Below are 19,847 nucleotides of genomic sequence, written 5' to 3'. Positions count from 1 at the left end.
TCTGAGGAAATACACATTGTGAAATTGTTGAAATAACCCCTCCTGCTGGGCTGGGAGTTTCTTACCTTAGAGTACAGCACTGTGGCTCCCATATAATCCTTCTCCTGAAATTTTTTGTTTCCTTTTTCTCTGTAGAAAAGGGGAGCGTTGGGGTCCTTTCCCACAAGGTAACCTCTAGAAAGCCTTTTTAAAAACATCTCATCCTCAGATCTTCATGGAGAAACAAACAAACAAACAAACAAAGCACAAGTTTATTATTTCAAGGAAAGCTCCTTACCATTGCATTTGAAACAGTAATGACTGCCTGCAAAACATTGGGACACATAAGGTTCTATGTATTACGTAGTGACTGGGAGGGAAATCTTGTCTCCGAGACAGGGACTGGAATTTCTATTTAGAGAACAGAGTGTTAATTTTTTATTCTTTATCTCGTAATTACTAGCCAACGGATAACACATCATATACAAGCATGGGTGTGGAGAATGACATAATACACAGTCTTTGCACCAAAGCATATTCTCCACTTAAACTGTGTTGAAAATACCTGAGTTGAATGGCTGCCATAGCAGAGAGGTTGGGGGGTGGGGGGTGAAGGACGGAGAGAGGGAGAAAGGGTGGGTGAATGAATCATAAAGTAAATGTAGTGAAATGTTAACATTTGGGGAATCTGAAAGAGGGATATTACACAGCTATTCTTTGTACTATTTTTGCAAGTAAATCTAAAATTTCAACTTGAAAAATTAAAAAAAAATAAGTACTGTATGCAAATGCTCTATATAACAAAATTAATAAAGTTGATCTAACATATAAATACACAAACATACACACACACTGGCAATAGAGAATGCACCCTTTTCCAATAAGGAGAAACAGTACAGAATAACCTAGATTATACCGTTTGGCTACGAAGCAAATATGAATTAACATGGAAACTAAAAATTCTCTTAAGTAACTCTAGGTCAAAGAGGAAATCAAAATAAAAACTGTGGAATGTTTAGAAACTGTTTTTCAAATTTTTGTTTACAAAGACCCACCATAAGAAATACTGTGTTGTTTTTTTTGTTGTTTTTTTAAAGATTTTATTGGGGAAGGGGAACAGGACTTTATTGGGGTACAGTGTGCACTTCCAGGCTTTTTTTCCAAGTCAAGTTGTTGTCCTTTCAGTCTTAGCTGTGGAGGGCGCAGCTCAGCTCCAGGTCCAGTTGCCATTGCTAGTTGCAGGGGGCGCTGCCCACCATCCCCTTGGGAGTCGAACCGCAAACCTTCTGGTTGAGAGGATGCGCTCCAACCAACTGAGCCATCTGGGAGCTCAGTGGCTCAGCTCAAGGTGCCATGTTCAATCTTAGTTGCAGGGGGCGCTGCCCACCATCCCTTGCGGGACTCGAGGAATCGAACTGGCAACCTTGTGGTTGAGAGCCCACTGGCCCATATGGGAATCGAACCGGCAGCCTTTGGAGTTAGGAGCATGGAGCTCTAATCCTCTGTGCCACAGGGCCGGGCCAGAAATCCTTTTTACATTGTGTTTCAGTATGGTACATCTGTGTATGTATACGTTGGAATTTCACAAAACGTTACTTTGTTATATATAATAAGTTAATATCAAATAGGATTTTATTGGTACTTAAATACAATGTAGAAAAAACTCAAAATTAGTAACACAAAAAGAAAAGTTGGGAAAGATTTTATTTAATTCAAAAGGTGTGCTTGTCTGTTTTAAATTTATTCCAGTCCAGAAAATAAGAGGACAATATCTCATGCACATCTGGTGTTCCATAGAGCCTGTTCGTTGTTCTCTTTGTTTTTGTATTGTTTTAAATTAAGTTAAACCTGAAAAACCTATTCAAACAAAAAGGTTGGGGTGAACAGTAATAACAGCATATGGATATTCTTTCATCTTAATCCAACATGATGGTAAACTCAATGTTTTGTAATTGTTTGGTGTAAGACCTAAGCTGCAATAATTCATTCTTTACTTTGGGCACCAAGTTTAACTCAGTAATTAATTTAAAGTTTTGAAAAGAAAATGGGTGTTCTTTCTTTTTTTAATATTTTAAATTTTCTCCTGGAATGTTATGATAAAAATTTGAGGAAGTGAGGTGGAACAACTTTTCTAATTAATTTTTTATTATGGTAAAATATACAAAATTTATCATTTTAACCAGTTTTAAGTATATAGTTCAGTGGCATTAAGTACATATATAGTATTATGCAATCATTAACACTATCTATTTCCAGAACTTTGTACATCCCAAACTTGTACAGACTCGTTAAACTCTCCATTCTTCACTCTCCCCAGCCCCTGGTAACTTCTATTCTACTTTCTGTTTCTATGAATTTGTCTATTCTAGGTACTCCATGTAAGTGAACTCATACAATATATGTCTTTTTATGTCTGGCTTATATCACTTAGCATCATGTTTTCAAGGTTCATCCATATTGTAGCATGTACCAGAATTTCATTCTGTTTGACAGCTAAATAATATTCTATTGCATGTATACACCACATTTTGTTTACCCATCCATCTGTCAATGGACATTTGGGTTGTTTCCATTTTTGGCTATTGTGAATTATACTGCTATGAACATGGGTGTGCAAAATATCTGTTCAAGGTCGTTTTCAATTCTTTTGAGTATAAACTTAAAAGTGGGATTTCTGGATCATATAGTAATTCTGTTTTTAATTTTTTGAGGAACCGCCATACTGTTTTCCATAGTGGCTGTACCATTTTACTTTCCCAGCAACGTGCACAAGGGCTCTAATTTCCCCACATTCTCAACACTTGTTACTATTGTCTGTTTTCTTTTTTTAATAGTAGCCAACCTAATGAATGTGAAACAATACTTTATTGTAGTTTTTGCTTTACGTTTCCCTAATGATTAGTAATGCTAAGAGCATCTTGTAATGTGTACTTTGGCATTTTGTATCTTTTCTTTGGAGAAATACCTATTTAAGTCCTTTGCCCATTTTTAAATTGGGCTTTTTTGTTTTTTTTTGTTTTTTTTTTGCTGTTGTTGAGTCTTAGGAGTTCTCTACATAGTCTGGATATTAATCCCTTGTCAGGTATATAATTTGCGAATATTCTTTTCCCATTACTCTGCTGATATTGTCATTTGATGCTCAAAATGTTTTAATTTTCATTAAGTCCAATTTGTCTATTTTTCCTTTCGTTGCCTGTGCCTTTGGTGTCATATCTAAGAAAGCATTGCCAAATCCAACGTCATAAGTTTTTGCCTTATGTTTTCTTCTATGAGTTTTATAGTTTTAGCTCTTAAGTTTAGGTCTTTGAGCCATTTTGAGTTAGTTTTTGTATGTGGTGTAAAGTAAAGGTCCAACTTCATTCTTTGGCATGTAGATTCTAATTCGGAAGCAAAGAGAAAGAAGCAAGTTCCTTCTTCTTCCAGCCTTGCTTATCTCTCTGGAGCCCTAGAGAAGCAAAGCCTCTCTTGGAGTAATTGGCATAGCAGAAAGTCCCAGCCCCAGAAGAGAGCACAGAAGATTGGAGCTGAGAAACAATATCTTAATAATTCACACACATACATATATACACATTATTTCCTGAAGCATTTCAAAGTAAGTGCAGTCATTCTGGGAGTTCACCTGCTAAGAGTAAGGACATTCTTTTATATCTTGATATCACAATATCATTATCATGTTTAAAAAAATTAATACTAAACCAAATATCATTTAAACTTCCCCCATTATTCCTAAAGTGCCTTTTATATCTTTTTCTTACCCTAACTTGATTCAGGATCAGCATTCCCATGTATTAAATTTAGTTGTTATTTCTCTTCAGTCTCTTTTGAGACAATCCCACAATTTTTTTGAAGACTCAAGGCCAAGAAAATGTTCCACATTCTGGTTTTACCTCATTGTTTCCTCATGATTAGATTCAGATTAAACAACTTTTGTCAAGAATATTAGTACATAGTTAAATCTGTATACTTGTTTCAAATCAGGAGACATATAATGTCACGTAGTTTCTACTACTGGTGACGCTAAGTTTGATCACTTGGTTAAAGTGGTGACTATTGGATTTCTCCAATATAAAGATACCTCTCCCATTGTACTTAAGTAATCTTTGGGGCCATACTTTGAGACCACGTGAATAAACTGTTTCCCAGAGATCTTTCTTCTAATGGTTTCAGCATCCATTAAATATCATTGCCAGAATCAGTTATTACACCAGGGATTACAAAATGGTGATTTTCTAGTTCTATCATTACTTCTAAATTTATTAATTGATATGCTTCTGTAAAGATAAGTGTTTCCCCCTTTCTTTCTTTTACTTATTTACATATTTATTTGAGTATCACCATGACCTTTAAAAAAATTCATTGTTATAAACCATTACATCATTATATTTTTTGATGCTCAAATTGTCCTAAATTTGGCCAGTGGGAACCTCTTCAGACTGGTTTCTATGTTCCTTTTTACATAAATCCATTAGGCTTTGAGCTCCTCTCTTTCTGGCAGGAGGTATTCTAGTTGAATCAGTACAAAATCGAAACAAATGGTAAGGCAGTGAGTGTGGATAATGAGTCTTAAGGATTCCATAGGACACTGCAGATCACCAAGCAGGGGGAAGTCATCTGTCTCAGAAGGTCTTCCATACCGATGAAAGGCATCAAATTTGGTAAAACATTCCTCAAAGACTAAAAACAGCAAGAAAGAAAACTGTATGCCTGGTTTTAAGCTTTAAAGGCCCAATTCATACTTAAAAAATTTTTTTCTCTGCTTATTTTTTATTAGTTTCAGGTCATACTTTTATTTAATGGGCATGCACATGGCGATTAGAAGTTTAAATCTTTTTTGGGTCACTTTAGATTATGATTGAATAGTTTTACAAACAGCTCTTCAGAGCTAATTTTTTTTCGCCATCCCTCCCCGACTTGTTCTGAAGTAGAGAAGTTTGAGGATACACAAAACAAATAAAATGGAGCTGGCCCGGTGGCTTAGGTGGTTGGAGCTCCGTGCTCCTAACTCCGAAGGCTGCTGGTTCGATTCCCACATGGGCCAGTGGGCTCTCAACCACAAGGTTGCTGGTTCGACTCCTCGACTCCCGCAAAGGATGGTGGGCTGTGCCCCCTGCAACTAACAACGGCAACTGGACCTGGAGCTGAACTGCGCCCTCCACAACTACGATTGAAAGGACAACAACCTAACTTGGAAAAAAAATCCTGGAAGTACACACTGTTCCCCAATAAAGTCCTGTTCCCCTTCCCCAATAAAAAACCAAACAAACAAAAAAATCCCCAAAAAAACAAATAAAATGAAGGTAATTATTAACTCCAGGGAAAACAAGAGTTGTACAAGAAAGGAAATGTAATTCAAAGTATATTTCATGGTTCATATGAGCAATATTTACAGATATAATGACATATGTATTGAATATTGGTTTAACCAATATCATATTCTATTAGTTATATTATAAATTATAATATAGTTATAATGAGAGAATGAGGGAAAAACAAAGTACAGACATACATGTGAGTGAGGGTAGGAGAGCAAAATTTGACATCTAAAACTAAAAATTCAAGAAATAGCAGTGTTAGGGCTGGACCGGTGGCTCAGGCGGTTGGAGCTCCATGCTCCTAACTCCGAAGGCTGCCAGTTCGATTCCCACATGGGCCAGTGGGCTCTCAACCACAAGGTTGCCAGTTCAACTCCTCAAGTCCCGCAAGGGATGGTGGGCAGCGCTCCCTGCAACTAAGATTGAACGTGGCACCTTGAGCTGAGCTGCCGCTGAGCTCCTGGATGGCTCAGTTGGTTGGAGCGTGTCCTCTCAACCACAAGGATGCCGGTTCAACTCCTGCAAGGGATGGTGGGCTGCGCCGCCTGCAACTAGCAAGGGCAACTGGACCTGGAGCTGAGCTGCGCCCTCCACAACTAAGACTGAAAGGACAACAACTTGAAGCTGAACGGCACCCTCCACAACTAAGATTGAAAGGACAACAACTTGACTTGGAAAAAAGCCCTGGAAGTACACACTGTTCCCCAGTAAAGTCCTGTTCCCCTTTCCCAATAAAATCTTAAAAAAAGAAGAAGAAGAAGAAAGAAACAGCAGTGTTAGCATACTGTTTATAGTACTATGAAATTAAGTGCCAGAAGAAACAAAACAATTTTAAGTAGCAATCTCTGGAGAGTAGGAATGGGGAAGAGTGAGAAAGAGAGTTGCTGTTTTTCTTTACAGGCTTTAAAGTACTATTTGACTTTTTACACTATATGCATATTAATCTGACAAAAATTAAACTGAAGAAAGAAAATATTTCAACTTTATAAGGCACCAGGTCTACATAGGTTTACAGGATTTTTCTACCAGCTTTTAAGAATTAAATATTCCCTACATTATGTAAACTATTACAGAGCACAGAAAAAGATGGGAAGCTCTCCAATTCAGGCTATGAGGCTACAATAACCCTGATACCAAGAGTTGACAAACAGAGCACAAAAAAGAACATGTAGGCTAATATCACCTATGAACATAGATCTAAAAATAACATTAGCAAATTGAATCTAGCCATGTGTTAAAATGATAGATGATAGTTTATCTTCAAAACAGTTCAACTTCAGTAAATCTACTGATGTAAATCCAATATTAACAGATTAAAAGAGAAAAAGAAAATGATCATTCCTCCCACAATATATCAAAAAGGTATTGGTAAAATTCAACATCTATTTATGATAGAATATAGGAGGACTTACTTAAATCGTAAAAGGGTATGTATTATAAACCTATGGCAAATGTCTTAAAAGACTGTACTATTCAACATTGCACTGAGCTCTAACCAATGCTATGATAACTAAAGAGTAAAATAAGAGGCACAAATATTGGAAAGGAGGATTACTATCTGCATATTTAGCTACTTACCTAAAAATTCTAAGTGAATTGGCATAAAAATTATGAATTAATGTGAACGTACAGTTAGGTGACCAATTATAAGATGATTTTTAAAAAGTCCTGGCTTTTATTTATACCACCAATTATCAGAGAATGTAATTGGAGGGGGGCAAAAGTCTTATTTACAATAGCAACAAAAACCTTACAAAAGTACAAAAGTAAGACTAAATCTAAGAGGAAATGTATAAGATCTATATAAAGAAAACGATAGCTTTCCCCTCAACCCGCCCGCCATCTTGGAACCTGTGGAGGCCTACTGGTAACTGGATTTCTAAAACAACAAACATGTCTGGAAGGCAGTGGTCCCAGGCCTTTTTTTCTGGCTATAAGCGGGGTCTCTGGAACCAGAGAGAGCACACAGATCTTCTCAAAATTGAAGGTGTTTATGCTCGAGATGAAACTGAATTCTGTCTGGGCAAGAGATGTGCTTATGTGTACAAGGCCAAGAACAACACAGGGACTCCTGGTGGCAAAACGAACAAAACCAGAGTAATCTTGGGCAAAGTAACTCGTGCTCATGGAAACAGTGGCATGGTTCATGCCAAATTCAGAAGCCACATCCCTGCTAAGGCCATAGGACACAGAATCCGGGTAATGCTCTACCCCTCAAGGATTTAAACTTACAGAAAAGTAAATAAAGTGGATTTGTTCTCTTGTAAAACAAACAAACAAACAAAACAATAAAATTTTACTTAAGGGCATAAAAGAAATCCTAAACAAATGGCAAGACATACCATTTACTTGGGTGAAGAAATTTAATATTTTGTAAAGATGTCAAGTCTCCCTAAATGAACCTATAAACCCAACACAATCCTAATTAAAAAAAACCAACAATATTTTTTATGGAACTTAACAGCCAATTCTAAAGTTTACATGAGGAAAATGTGTATGAAATAGCCAGGATATTCTTGAAAATCTTGAAAAATAATGCCTTAATATGTGTGGGTGGGAATCTGGCTTACCAGACAGCAAAGCCACATATGTACTAGACTTCCTTGCTTTTGAGAGCCCCTTCTCAATACATTTGGTAATAATATCTCAGAGGGGAAGCCGTTCCTTGTGGTTGAAGTAGGGTGGACTCCAATTGCACAACAGGGTTGGGCATGTGATATAGGCCTGGCCAATCAGAGGAGCCTAGCCCCATTGGTTGAAGGGATGCACATGTGATCAAAGTTAGGTTGATCAGAGTCCAACCCAAACCTTTTCTGCCAAAACTCTCAGGAAAGATGGCCTCCGTTTTTGTGGTTATTAGACTTTTTTTTGTGGTTATTAGTGTGTGCCCAGGGCTACCAATGGTTATTGTGCCATCAGGTGGAGAGAGTCTGACCCATGAAGAGATAGAGTCTGATGACATTATCTGAGCCCCTGGATACAATCCTGCTTGAAAATAGATCTGCCTTGGATATCCTAGTTTCATAGGCCATAAATTTCCTAATTTGAACTGGGTATCTGTTACTTGAAATTGAAAGAATTCTAATATGATACTATAAAGTCACTAATTAAAAACCTCTGGTTTTGACATGAAAAAGAGTCTAGAAACAAATTTATGGAAAAGTGGGGATTTAGTTTTTGAAAAATATAGCATTTTGAAGCACTAGGGAAATGATGAACTAGTCAATAAATGCTGTGGAAAACTTATCTGGAAAAAACTTAGACTACTCCCTCACATCACACACAAAAATAAGTTCCAGATGGATTAGAGAGCTAAAATGAAATCACAAAATTACAAAAAATGTTAGGAAAAAATAAATAATATTTTTATAACCTTGGAGTAGACTATCCTAAAACACATAATCCAGAAGCTGTAAGAAAGTGACAGACATAGCTGTATAAGTTAAAACATATACACATAATTTATATACAATGCAAGACACCATTAGTAAAGTAAAAAAGATAAGTAATAGACTAAGAGAAAAATTAGTAACATATATAGCAGAGAATTACAAAGCCAGATTTAAAAAGATCTCCTACAAATTAATAAGAGAAAGATAGACACTCCACTAGAAAAATGGGCAAAGGGTACACATGAACAATTCACAGAAGAACTATAAATGGGTGTGATGTCAGAAATAGTCAATTACTTCACTAGTAATCAGAAAAATGCAAATTAAACAAGATTGTTTTGTCCTTATGGTTGGCAAAATTAAAGATGGTTGCTTTCTAATGTTGGTGAGGACATGGGAAAGGGTTTTTATATGCTGCTCATGGTAAACTGGTAAAGCCTTTTATAGGAAGACAAATTTATTAAATTTAAAATGCTTATAACTACTGATGTAACAATTCCTCTTTCAAGAAACTATCTTAAGTTCTAAATCTATGTACAAAAACATATAACATTTGTTCACTGCAGCATTATTTGTAACAGTAAAACAAACAAACAAACAAACAAAAAACCAAACCAAATCTAGAAATAATGTAATTGCCCATCAATCAATAGGGAAAAGAATAAATTGTCGCATATTGCACTAGCAATATCATATGTGATGTTAGAAAACACCTCACAGGACAAAGCACACGATATAATCTAACAGAGAAAAAAAGGTAAGTGTATATTTATCTACAAATGAATGAGACTACATACAAAGAACTAGAAAGACACTGTGATAGTTAGTGGCATAAAGATAAAACGTCAACCTTGAATGTGAAAGGTACGTGTTTATGTATCTGCATATAGATGAGACTCTCATTTATGTGTCATATGTGCCTGCCACTGAACTAAGAGCTTTATACACATTACCAAGCTGTCATTCAATCAGTATTTTTTTTTCTTTTTTAAAATTAGTTTCAGGTGCACTAGTTAGACATTTCACCCCTCACAAAGTGATAACCCCCCTCCCCCAATCTACTACCCCTCTGACATTGTATATCTATTACAATTCCATTGACTCTATTTCCCATGCTGTACTCCACATTCTGTGACTATATATATTAAACTATAGTTGACATAAATATTAGTCAACTTCAGCTTCAGGTAATTCAATCAGTATTTATTTTATTATTATTATTATTTTTAAACACCGTTTTTTGTTTTTTTAATTGGGGAATGTGGGGGAAGAGTGTGTTTCTCGAGGGCCCATCAGCTCCAAGTCAAGTCGTTGTCCTTCAATCTAGTTGTGGAGGGCGCAGCTCAGCTCCAAGTCCAGTCGCTGTTTTCAATTTTCAGTTGCAGGCAGCGAAGCCCACCATCCCATGTGGGAAGTGAACCAGCAACCTTGTTGTTAAGAGCTCGACCTCTAACCAACTGAGTCATCCGGCCGCCCCTCAATTAGTATTTATTGAGTACCTGTTTTTTTGACACTGCACTGCTCTTGTCTACAGAAAGACAAACAAATACAGACAAGATCCTTGCCCTCATGGAGTTTACAGACTAGTAGTGAAGACAGACATTAACCAAATGATTACACAAATGTAAAAAAGGAAAGGTATGTAGTATTGTAAATGTATAAAAAATGAAGATGACCCAGCTGGGATTCAGGGAAGGCTTTCCTGAGGAAAGATTTGGCTGATCCTGAAGGATGAGAAGTTAATTAGTTCTTAGGGAACAGTGGAGTAGAGAGGAACTAGGACAAGCATTTCAGGCAGAAGAACTACAATAAGTGAAGGCCATGTGACACAAAGAAGCATAGTGAATATCAAGAATTGAAAGAAGGCCCAGTATGTCTGAAAGGGGAGAGTGGTGAAAGAGGAGGCCGGAGAAATAGGCAGTAAGAATTTTAGTCTTTATTTAAGAGCAAAAGAAACTCCTGAACAGTTTTCAGTGAGATCAATAAATCTGATCTGTGTTTTGAAAAATGATTTCTGTTGTGGTATAGAAAATAGTTCTGAGGGAGACAAGGGTGGAGGGGAAACCAGTTCGGAAGCTATTGTAATGGTCTAGCTGCCAACAGTAATTGGATTAGGGAAGTAAAGGGAGTGTATTAGGTTTTTTGTTGCTGCTGTAACAATCACCACAAAATTAATGGCTTAAAACAAACAAAAATTTATCTTACAGTTTGAAGGGCAGAAGTCTGACACGAGTTTCAATGCGCTAAAATCAAGGTGTTGGTAAGGATGCATTGATTTCTGGATGTTCTAGGGGAGAATCTGTTTCCTTGCCTTTTCCAGTTTCTAGAGGCTGCCTACATTTTTTGGCTTGGGGCTTCCTTTCTATGTCTTCAAAGCCAGCAATGTTGCATCTCTCTGACTATTCTTCCATAGTCACATCTCCCTCTGATTCTTCTCCTCTTTCTCCTTTTTCCTCTTGTAAGGACTCTTGTGCTTACCCTGGGCTCACCTGGATAATCCAGGCTACTCTCTCTATCTTAAAATTGGCTGACCAGCAATCTTAATTCCACTTGCAACCTTAATTTCCCTTTATCAGGTAACCTAACATATTCACAAATTCCAGAGATTAGGCCATGGACATATTAGAATGTATTATTCTGCCTACCATATGGGGAAAGAGAGAGAATTGACTTGATTATAAATTTTTGCATACATTTGGTGGTTATCCTAGAGGTTACAAAATGAATCCCTGATTTATTACCATATTCAGTTAGTACTTTTACCATTTTCCAAACAATATAAGAACCTAACAACAATTGAACTCCATTTATCCATCTTCCCCTTGGTACTACTGTTGTCATGTCTTACTTCTAAATGTTTTAGTTTGCATTCACTTTTGCAAGGTATTTTCGTTAGGAATAGAATTCTAGGTTGGCAAGTTTGTTTTGCTTTATTTTTCTTTCAGTCCTTTAAATGTGCCATTCAATTATCTCCTGGCTTCCGTAGATTCATTGAAACAAATCAGCCATTATTAGTTTTATTTTTATTCCTATAAAGGTAGCATGTCTTTTTTCTTTGGTTGTTTTTAAGATTTCCTCTTTTTTTTTTCTTTAGTTTTTGGCAGTTTGAGTCTGCTGTCCCTAGGTGTGATTTTATTTATGTTTCCACTACTTGGGATTTGCTGAGCTTAGGGAATCTGTGTGTTGGCATCTTTTATCAGTTTTAGAGAATTTGGGGCACAAAATAGGTGATCAATAAAAATTCACTGAATGAAGTTGTAGAAAAATTCTTGTTTTAGTTGTATGTGTGTGTGTGTGTGTGTGTGTGTGTGTGTGTGTGTGTGTACTAGGTTGTGATCTAAAATATTTCTTCCTGATGAATGTAGTCAAGAGTTTGAAAAATACTGAGGTTAGACTATATGACCTCTAAGATCCTTTCCAAATTTGAGCACTTAGGAATTTCTATGTGCAGCTAGTAAATCTCCACTACAACCTTTGGGAGATGGCAAAGTTCACAGTCTAGTGACTATTGCAAGGCACTGGTTATTGAAATATAACATTGACACCAAAAAAGCTAAATAACACCCCTACCTTTTCTGTTATAGTAGGTTAGAAAACACTGGAAACAGTAAGAATTGCTGAATGCCCCAAAATATAAAAATCTAAACTTAATCTTTCTACGAGCAACTATATGCCAACAAATTAGACAATCTAAAAGAAATGGATAAATTCCTAAAAGTATACAATCTTCCAAGGCTGAATCAAGAAGAAACAGAAAATCTGAACAGACCAATTACTACCAAAAAAATTGAATCAGTTATCAACCAGCTCCTAACAAACGAAAGTCCTGGACCAGGTGGCTTCACAGGTGAATTTTACCAAACATTCAAAGAAGAATGAACATGGGCCGGCCTGGTGGCTCAGGAGGTTAGAGCTCCATGTTCCTAACTCCGAAGGCTGCCGGTTCGATTCCCACATGGGCCAGTGGGCTCTCAACTACAAGGTTGCCAGTTCAATTCCTCGATTCCCGCAAGGGATGGTGGGAAGCGCCCCCTGCAACTAAGATTGAACACGGCACCTTGAGTTGGTTGGATCCGCTCAGTTGGTTGGAGCCCGTCCTCTCAACCACAGGGTTGCCGGTTCGACTCCTGCCAGGGATGGTGGGCTGTGTCCCCTGCAACTAGCAACGGCAACCGGACCTGGAGCTGAGCTGCGCCCTCCACAACTAAGACTGAAAGGACAACAACTTGAAGCTGAACGGCACCCTCCACAACTAAGATTGAAAGGACAACAACTTGACATAGGAAAAAAAAAAATGTCCTGGAAGTACACACTGTTCCTCAATAAAGTCCTGTTCCCCTTCCCCAATTGAAAAATAAAATAAAATAAAATACAAAAATAAAAAAGAATTAACACCTATTCTTCTCAAACTGGTCTAAAAAATCCAGGAGGAGGGAAGGCTTCCAAGCTCATTTTATGAGGTCACCATTACCCTGATCCCAAAACCAGAAAAAGACATTCCCAAAAAAGAAAACTATAGGCTGATACCCCTAATGAAATAGATGCAAAAATACTCAACAAAATATTAGCAAACTGAATTCGGCAATACATTAAAAAGATCATACACCACGATCAAGTGGGAGACATTCCTGGTATGCAAGGTGGTTCAATATCCGCAAATCAATTAACGTGATGCACCAAATAAACAAAATGAAAAATAAAATCATTTGGTCATCTCAATAGATGTAGAAAAAGCATTTGACAAAACACAGCATCCATTTATGATAAAAACTCTCAGCAAAGTGGGAACAGAGAGAACACATCTCAACACAATAAAGGCCATATATGACAAACCCACAGCTAACATCATTCCCAATGGGGAAAAGCTAAACGCATTCTCCTTAAGATCAGGAACAATACAAGGATGCCCACTTTCCCCACTTTTATTCAACATAGTACTGGAAGTTTTAGCCACAGCAATCAGACGAGAAAAAGAAATAACAGGCATCTAAATTGGAAAGGAGGAAGTAAAATAGTCATTATATGCAGATGACATGATAGTATATATAGAGAACCCCAAAGATTCCACCAAAAAAACTATTAGAACTGATAAATAAATTTAGTAAAGTAGGACACAAAATTAATATTCAGAAATCGGTTGCATTTTTATACACCAATAACGAATTATAAGAGAAATTAAGAAAACAATCCCATTTACAATTGCATCAAAAAATATTTAGGAATAAATTTAACCAAGGAAGTAAAAGACCTGTACTCAGAAAATTATGAGACATTAAAGAAGATACAAATAAATGGAAACATATACCATGCTCATGGATAGGAACAATTAATATAGTTAAAATGTCCATATTACCCAAAACAATATATAGATTCAACACAATCCCTATAAAAATACCAATGAAATTTTTCACAGAACTAGAACAAATAAACCAAAAATTTATATGAAACTATAGAAGACCCCAAATAGCCACGGCAATCCTGAGAAATAAGAACAAAGTGGGAAGTATCATGCTACCTATATCAAAGTATATATAGAAATCAAAACAGCTTGGTATTGGCATAAAAACAGACACATAGATCAATGGAACAGAAGAGAGAGCCCAGAAATAAATCCATGCCTATATGGTCATTTAATCTATGACAAAGGAAGCAAGAATTTACACTGGGGTAAAGACAGTCTATTTAATAAATGGTACTGGGGAACCTGGACAGATATATGCAAAAAAATAAACTGGACCACCTTCTTCTGCCATATACAAAAATAAAATCAAAATGGATTCAAGACTTAAATGTAAGACCCCAAACCATAAAACTGTTAGAAGAAAACACAGGAAGTCAGACATTACCTTTAGTAATAGTTTACTGATATACCTCCTCGGGCAAGGGAAACAAAAGAAAAAATAAACAAATGGGACTACATCAAACTAAAAAGTTTTTTCCCAGCAAAGGAAACCATTAACAAAACAAAAAGATATCTTATTGAATGGGGGAAGATATTTGCCAATGATACATCTGATAAGGGGTTAATATCCAAAATTTATTTTAAAAACTCATACAATTCAACACCAAAAAACCAAACAATCCAATTAAAAAATGGGCAAAGGACATGAAGAGACATTTCTTCATAGAGGACATACAGATGGCCAATAGACACATAAAAAGATGTTCAACATAACTAATCATCAGAGAAGTGCAAATAAAACCCACAATGAGATACCACCTCACTCCTATCTGAATAGCTATCATCAATAAATCAACAAACAACAAGTGTTGGTGAGGTTGTGGAGAAAAGGGAACCCTGTGCACTGTTAGTGGGATTGCAAATTGGTGCAGCCATTATGGAAAACAGTATGGAGGTTCCTCAAAAAATTAAAACTAGAACTACCTTATGACCCCACAGTTCCACTCCTGGGTATTTATCCAAAGAAATCCAAAACACTAATTCAAAAAAAATATATGCACCCCTATGTTTACTGCAGTGCTAGTCACAATAGCCAAGGTATGGAAACAACCAAAATGACCATAGTAGACGACTAGATAAAGAAATTGTGGTACATTTATACAATGGAGTATTGCTTGACCATAAAAAAGAACAAAATCTTCCCATTTCAACAACATGGATGGACCTAGAGGATATTAGTCTAAATGAAATAAGTCAGACTAAGACAAACATCATATGATCTCAATCATACGTGGAATCTAAAGAACAGAATAAACGAGCAAACAAAACAGAAATAGACTCAGAGATACAGAGAAAAAAAAACTGATGGTTGCTACTAGATGGGAGGGGGTAGGGGGGCAAGGGAGAAGGTGAAGGGATTAGAAAGTACAAACCGGTAGTCACAAAGTAGTCAAGGGATGTGAAATACAGTACGGAGAATATAATCAATAATGTTGTAAAGATTATGTAGGGTGTCAGATGGGTACTGGAGTTATCGGGGAGATCACTTCATAGATTGTGTAGATGCCTGATCACTGCACTGTACAGCTGAAGCTGATGTAGAGTAATACTGAATGTCAACTATAATTAAATATATATACATATAGTCACAGAATGTAAAGTACCGCATAGGGAATATAGTTAATGGTATTGCAATGGCTATGTATGATGTCAGAGGGGTAGTAGACTTGTTGGGGTTATCACTTTGTGACGGGTATAAATGTCTAATCATGATGTTGTTTTGTACAGCTGAAACTCATGAAAAGTAAATAAGTAAAAATAAATAAATAAAATAAAATAGGGTTACTTGACCACACGAAAAAATTAAAATGATAAAATGCTTTATGCAAAAAATAAAATAAACTTAGAATCTTTCCATCAAAATGAGATATAACTTGAGAGCACATGACAAAAGGGAACATTTCCCAGATTAAAATTTCCCTGGTTAAAGCTTTCATTCACTTACTGAAGAAGCGAAGAGGTGTGAAGAAAGACATCGCTCAAAGTCTCTGCTGTAGAAATTGTGACCTGAATGGACTTTGGGAGCAAAGACCACTTCTGAAATAGGTATGATTTCCACTCATCTACAGGCAGATCCATGCTACTTTAAGTCTACAAAATGAATAAGAAAGTAAGGAATTTAGATTTCTACAAATGCACAATTTTGAAAATCCAGATTTCATTCCAGCAAGCATGAAGCAACATAACCAATTCTTGTGCTCTTTTTCTATAGTTGTTTACATGCTGAAGAAGGATCTATATTTTCTCCAATTCACTCAACATTCTTTCATTCAGAAATTATTTATTGAAAACCTACTTTGTTCCAGGCACCACGCTAGGTGAATTGACAGCCACCATCCTTGTTCTCTTAGAACTCCATCTACCCTAGTTGCTCAAGTCAGAAACCTTGAGAGACCTCCCAGATTCTTCTTTCTCACTCTCCCCAGGGACTATTAACAAATATTTATATCTCTTACATCGTTGTTTTTTTCAATCCCCAGGTCATTCTTTTAATTCAAGCCCTCACCGTGTCTTGTCTGGCATTCTTTCCAGCGTGTCATAACTAATCTCCATGCCCTCAGTCCCCCCCCCCCATTTAATCCCTCTGCATTCAGACAGATGTCAGTACTCTGCCTTAACTTCATCAATGCTCCTCCTAGCATTTAGGAAAGCCCCATAGAAACCCTTCATTATTTGACCCTTGGCTTACTTTCTAATGTTCAAAGTCTCACCTCCTCCGTAGGTAACTACTATCCTGAGCTATTCAATGCTATCCCCAGCTTGCCAGGCTATTATTCATCACTCCATTTTTTGCATAGGCTATTCATTTTTCCAGGTTCATCCCTGCCCTCACTTGGAGTCCACCAGGCAAATTTCCACAGTTCAAATGACACCTCCTCCGGGAAGCCTTCTCTGATTTTACATCAGTGTGATTCCAGCACACTTTGTCTCTCTCCTGGGGCCCATATCATGCCTACCTTGAGTTAGGGCTACTTACAGCGGAAACTCCCGCGACAGCCTATGTTCTTTTCTGAGGGCAGGAACCAGGTCTTATTTACCTTCAGAAACCCCAGTGTGCTAATCTCAGGATCACGTCACTGCTTTGACTACATTTAGCAGCAGGGTTATCAGGGAGCAGCTCTAGCTCTCCTCTGGGCTACCAGTCGAGCCGGGTATGTTTCCGAGAGCCCGCTCGCAAAGATCCCGGAACTGTTCCACTCGCTTCTTTCAGTGGCGCTCGCGTCAACCTTGGCGCGTCCCGTATCCTGGCTCTATGCCCTCAGATCCCGCCAAACGGCGACTAGGCCTGAAGTTAGGTTTGGGAGGGTCACGTGGTCGCCCGCCGCGCCTCGGCCAATGCGGTGGCTGCTCAGCCCCTAGGCCCGCCCCTGTGCCGGGTAAACGACGAGAGGCGGAAGTGGCGTACTCAGCATTTCGGGCCAATTGCTTTAGAGCGCGCCGTAGTCCGGGGGTGAAGCCTGGGCAGCAGCGCAGCCGGAGCGCGGGAGTTGTTGCGGCGGAGCCATGGTGGGCCACCTGAGCGAAGGGGCCATAGCGGTGAGGAGATGCCTGCGAGCTGGGCCGGAGGGCCGGAGTGGTTGTGGGCTCTGGGGCTGTGCGGAGTGGAGAAGGGGATGAAGAGCTGGAGGCGAAAGGGAAGAGAAAACGAGAGGAGGAGATAGCGGGAATGGGGGGGGGGAACCGCCCGGTGGACTCCCTGGAATCATCACCCTTTCTTGAAAGGATTTTTCCCATCGTCTTTTAAACATGCTTGCGTTTTCCTGCTTAAGAACACGAAACAAAATAAACTGTTGACTCCCCCCATCTCACTCCTGAGACCATTCTCTGCCTCCCCCCCCCCCACCCACAGCCAAACTTCTCCAGAACTGTCTGTTTTCAGCTATTTCATTTCCGATTTCACAGAGAAAGCGTTTGAGCCTTCAAGCCCAGGTAGTCCATCCGACCCCGTGCCCTGGTCTGCTTGTCTGTCTCCTGCACTAGGCTGTCAGCGTATTGAGGTCAGAGACCTGTCTTGCTTTCTGTATCCCCAGTGCTTGGCACAGAGTAGACACTCAGCACATGTTGAATTCATGAAAGCCAACGCTCACCAAACATAAACACTAGATGGGGTATTCTAAAGAACCACACTTCTTGCAAAACTGCTAAAATGCAAAGGGATATTGCTTTTTTAGCTAAATCATGGCTGTTTAGAACTCTGGTTGCTTCAGAACTTTCCTATAGGTGCTACAGAGTTGTGGGGTGTGGCTGACTGCAGTACATATGGGGCATATGGGTTTGCCACGCTCTCTGAGGCAATGAGAAATCACTCCAATGAAACCAAAACCATATCTGCCATTTTAAAAACAATTAGGAGAAAGAACTAAGCAGGGGTACAGAAAAGAGCGTTTCTTAGTTGATTCTGGAGAAATGAACCTGAGCCTTGTACACAGTGGCAGCAGGACTTGGAGTGTTCCAGGCACAGCTGAAAGGACAATTTCTGAGAGCCACTGGAGTTGCACAACCGCCCTCCATCAACCCATTAACCCACTTTAATCAGTCACCCCCAGGATCACTGTAGAAATAAATAGGGCTGAAATTAACAGTGCCTCCAAGTGGCTAAATCCAACAGATGCTTCAATCTTCAATTTATCAGAGTGCTCAGCAGCATTTGAGTCTTGAGCATTGCTTCCTTCTGGTGGCAGTCTCTTCTTTGGGCTTCTGTGGTGCAGCTTGGCTGGTTTTCACATCCTATTTACAGGTTCCTCTTCGTAAATGTTTGTTGACTCAAGGCTCTCTTCCAAGACAAACTCATTACCATCTCTATGTTACTTGCTCACAAGTTTCTTTGTCCAGAGTCACCTTTTACTCTGAAAGACAAAACTCTATAATTTATCTGCCTACCTGATATCTCAAAGTCATTTAAATTTCAACATGTCCCAAGTCCATTATCTTCCTGAATCTGGGCCACTTGGTATTCTCTGTCTGGGTGAATCGCACTATTATCCATTAAGTTATGCTAGCCAGAAGTTGAGCAATTGAGGAATCATTCTTCCTGTGTCACCCTGAATGTTCAGGATACATGTTTACTTGCACATGTATCTCTTAACTCCATCTACTTCTCGCCATCCTCGCTGGCACCATCATTTTTTGCCTGGATCACTCACTGCCACTCAGCATACCCTCCTGCTATTTCCATTATAGCATATTCTCAACTTGTTCTCTCCTCCTTCCCAGTCCTTTTTCTCTTTAAATTCCTGGTTTATTCCATGCCCTTGCCTTCCACAGGGTTTTGATCATTCTTTTCCCTCTGCCTACTGCCCAGGTGGTTTTTCACACTCATAGGCGAACAATCTTCACATGTCAGTTCAGTTGTTAACTTCCCATGCTGGGTTAAATCCATTTATTTTGAGACCCAAATTTCTCTGAGTTCACTTATCAGCTCTGTGACTTTGGGCAAGATGCTAAACTTGGCCTTTCCTGTTCTATAAAATAGGGTAATGATATCTAATACCTATTGGGTAGTGGGAGGATTAAGTGAGTTCTTACATTTAAAGTGCTTAGCCCAGGCCAGATACATAGTGAATGCTCAGCATGTTACCTATTGATAATCACAGATGTAATCTTACATTTATTTGTTGTTGATTTGATTAATATCAGTTACTTTCTGTCTCCACCACTGGACTACATTTCTTTTAGGTCTGAAATGATGTCTGTTTTTTTGTG

At 38.3% G+C, this 19,847-nt stretch overlaps 2 protein-coding genes and 1 pseudogene across 4 annotated transcripts in view; 2 read left to right on the top strand and 1 right to left on the bottom strand.

The window, feature by feature from the left end:
• SMYD4 (SET and MYND domain containing 4) overlaps positions 1-17,399 on the bottom strand; it is a 37,981-nt gene extending 20,582 nt beyond the window's left edge. The window contains exons 1-3 of one of the 2 annotated variants that reach the window (XM_019755524.2): positions 17,183-17,399; positions 16,090-16,235; positions 66-210 (exon numbers count right to left, since the gene is read on the bottom strand). In XM_019755524.2, the coding sequence (XP_019611083.2) occupies positions 66-210; positions 16,090-16,223 (279 nt within the window). In that variant the 5' untranslated portion in view covers positions 16,224-16,235; positions 17,183-17,399. Of the gene's footprint in view, positions 1-65; positions 211-16,089; positions 16,236-17,121 lie in introns of both variants that reach the window. The other variant, XM_019755522.2, reaches the window with a different exon arrangement.
• Positions 7,185-7,517, top strand: LOC109460274 (large ribosomal subunit protein eL33; annotated as a pseudogene).
• A 129-nt stretch (positions 17,400-17,528) lies between the features above and the next one.
• The window catches only part of RPA1 (replication protein A1), a 45,580-nt gene continuing 43,261 nt past the window's right edge, over positions 17,529-19,847 (top strand). Inside the window, exons 1-2 of one of the 2 annotated variants that reach the window (XM_074319587.1) lie at positions 17,573-17,681; positions 18,048-18,142. Coding sequence is in view for 1 of the 2 variants with exons in the window: in XM_019755527.2 (XP_019611086.2) it covers positions 17,649-17,681 (33 nt within the window). In the remaining variant the exon portion in view is untranslated. Of the gene's footprint in view, positions 17,682-18,047; positions 18,143-19,847 lie in introns of both variants that reach the window. The other variant, XM_019755527.2, reaches the window with a different exon arrangement.

This window comes from Rhinolophus sinicus, linkage group LG15 (genome assembly GCF_036562045.2).
Source record: "Rhinolophus sinicus isolate RSC01 linkage group LG15, ASM3656204v1, whole genome shotgun sequence".
Lineage (NCBI taxonomy): Eukaryota > Metazoa > Chordata > Mammalia > Chiroptera > Rhinolophidae > Rhinolophus > Rhinolophus sinicus.
Note: the sequence above shows the minus strand (reverse complement) of the source record. Positions and strands in the feature narration are given on the sequence as shown.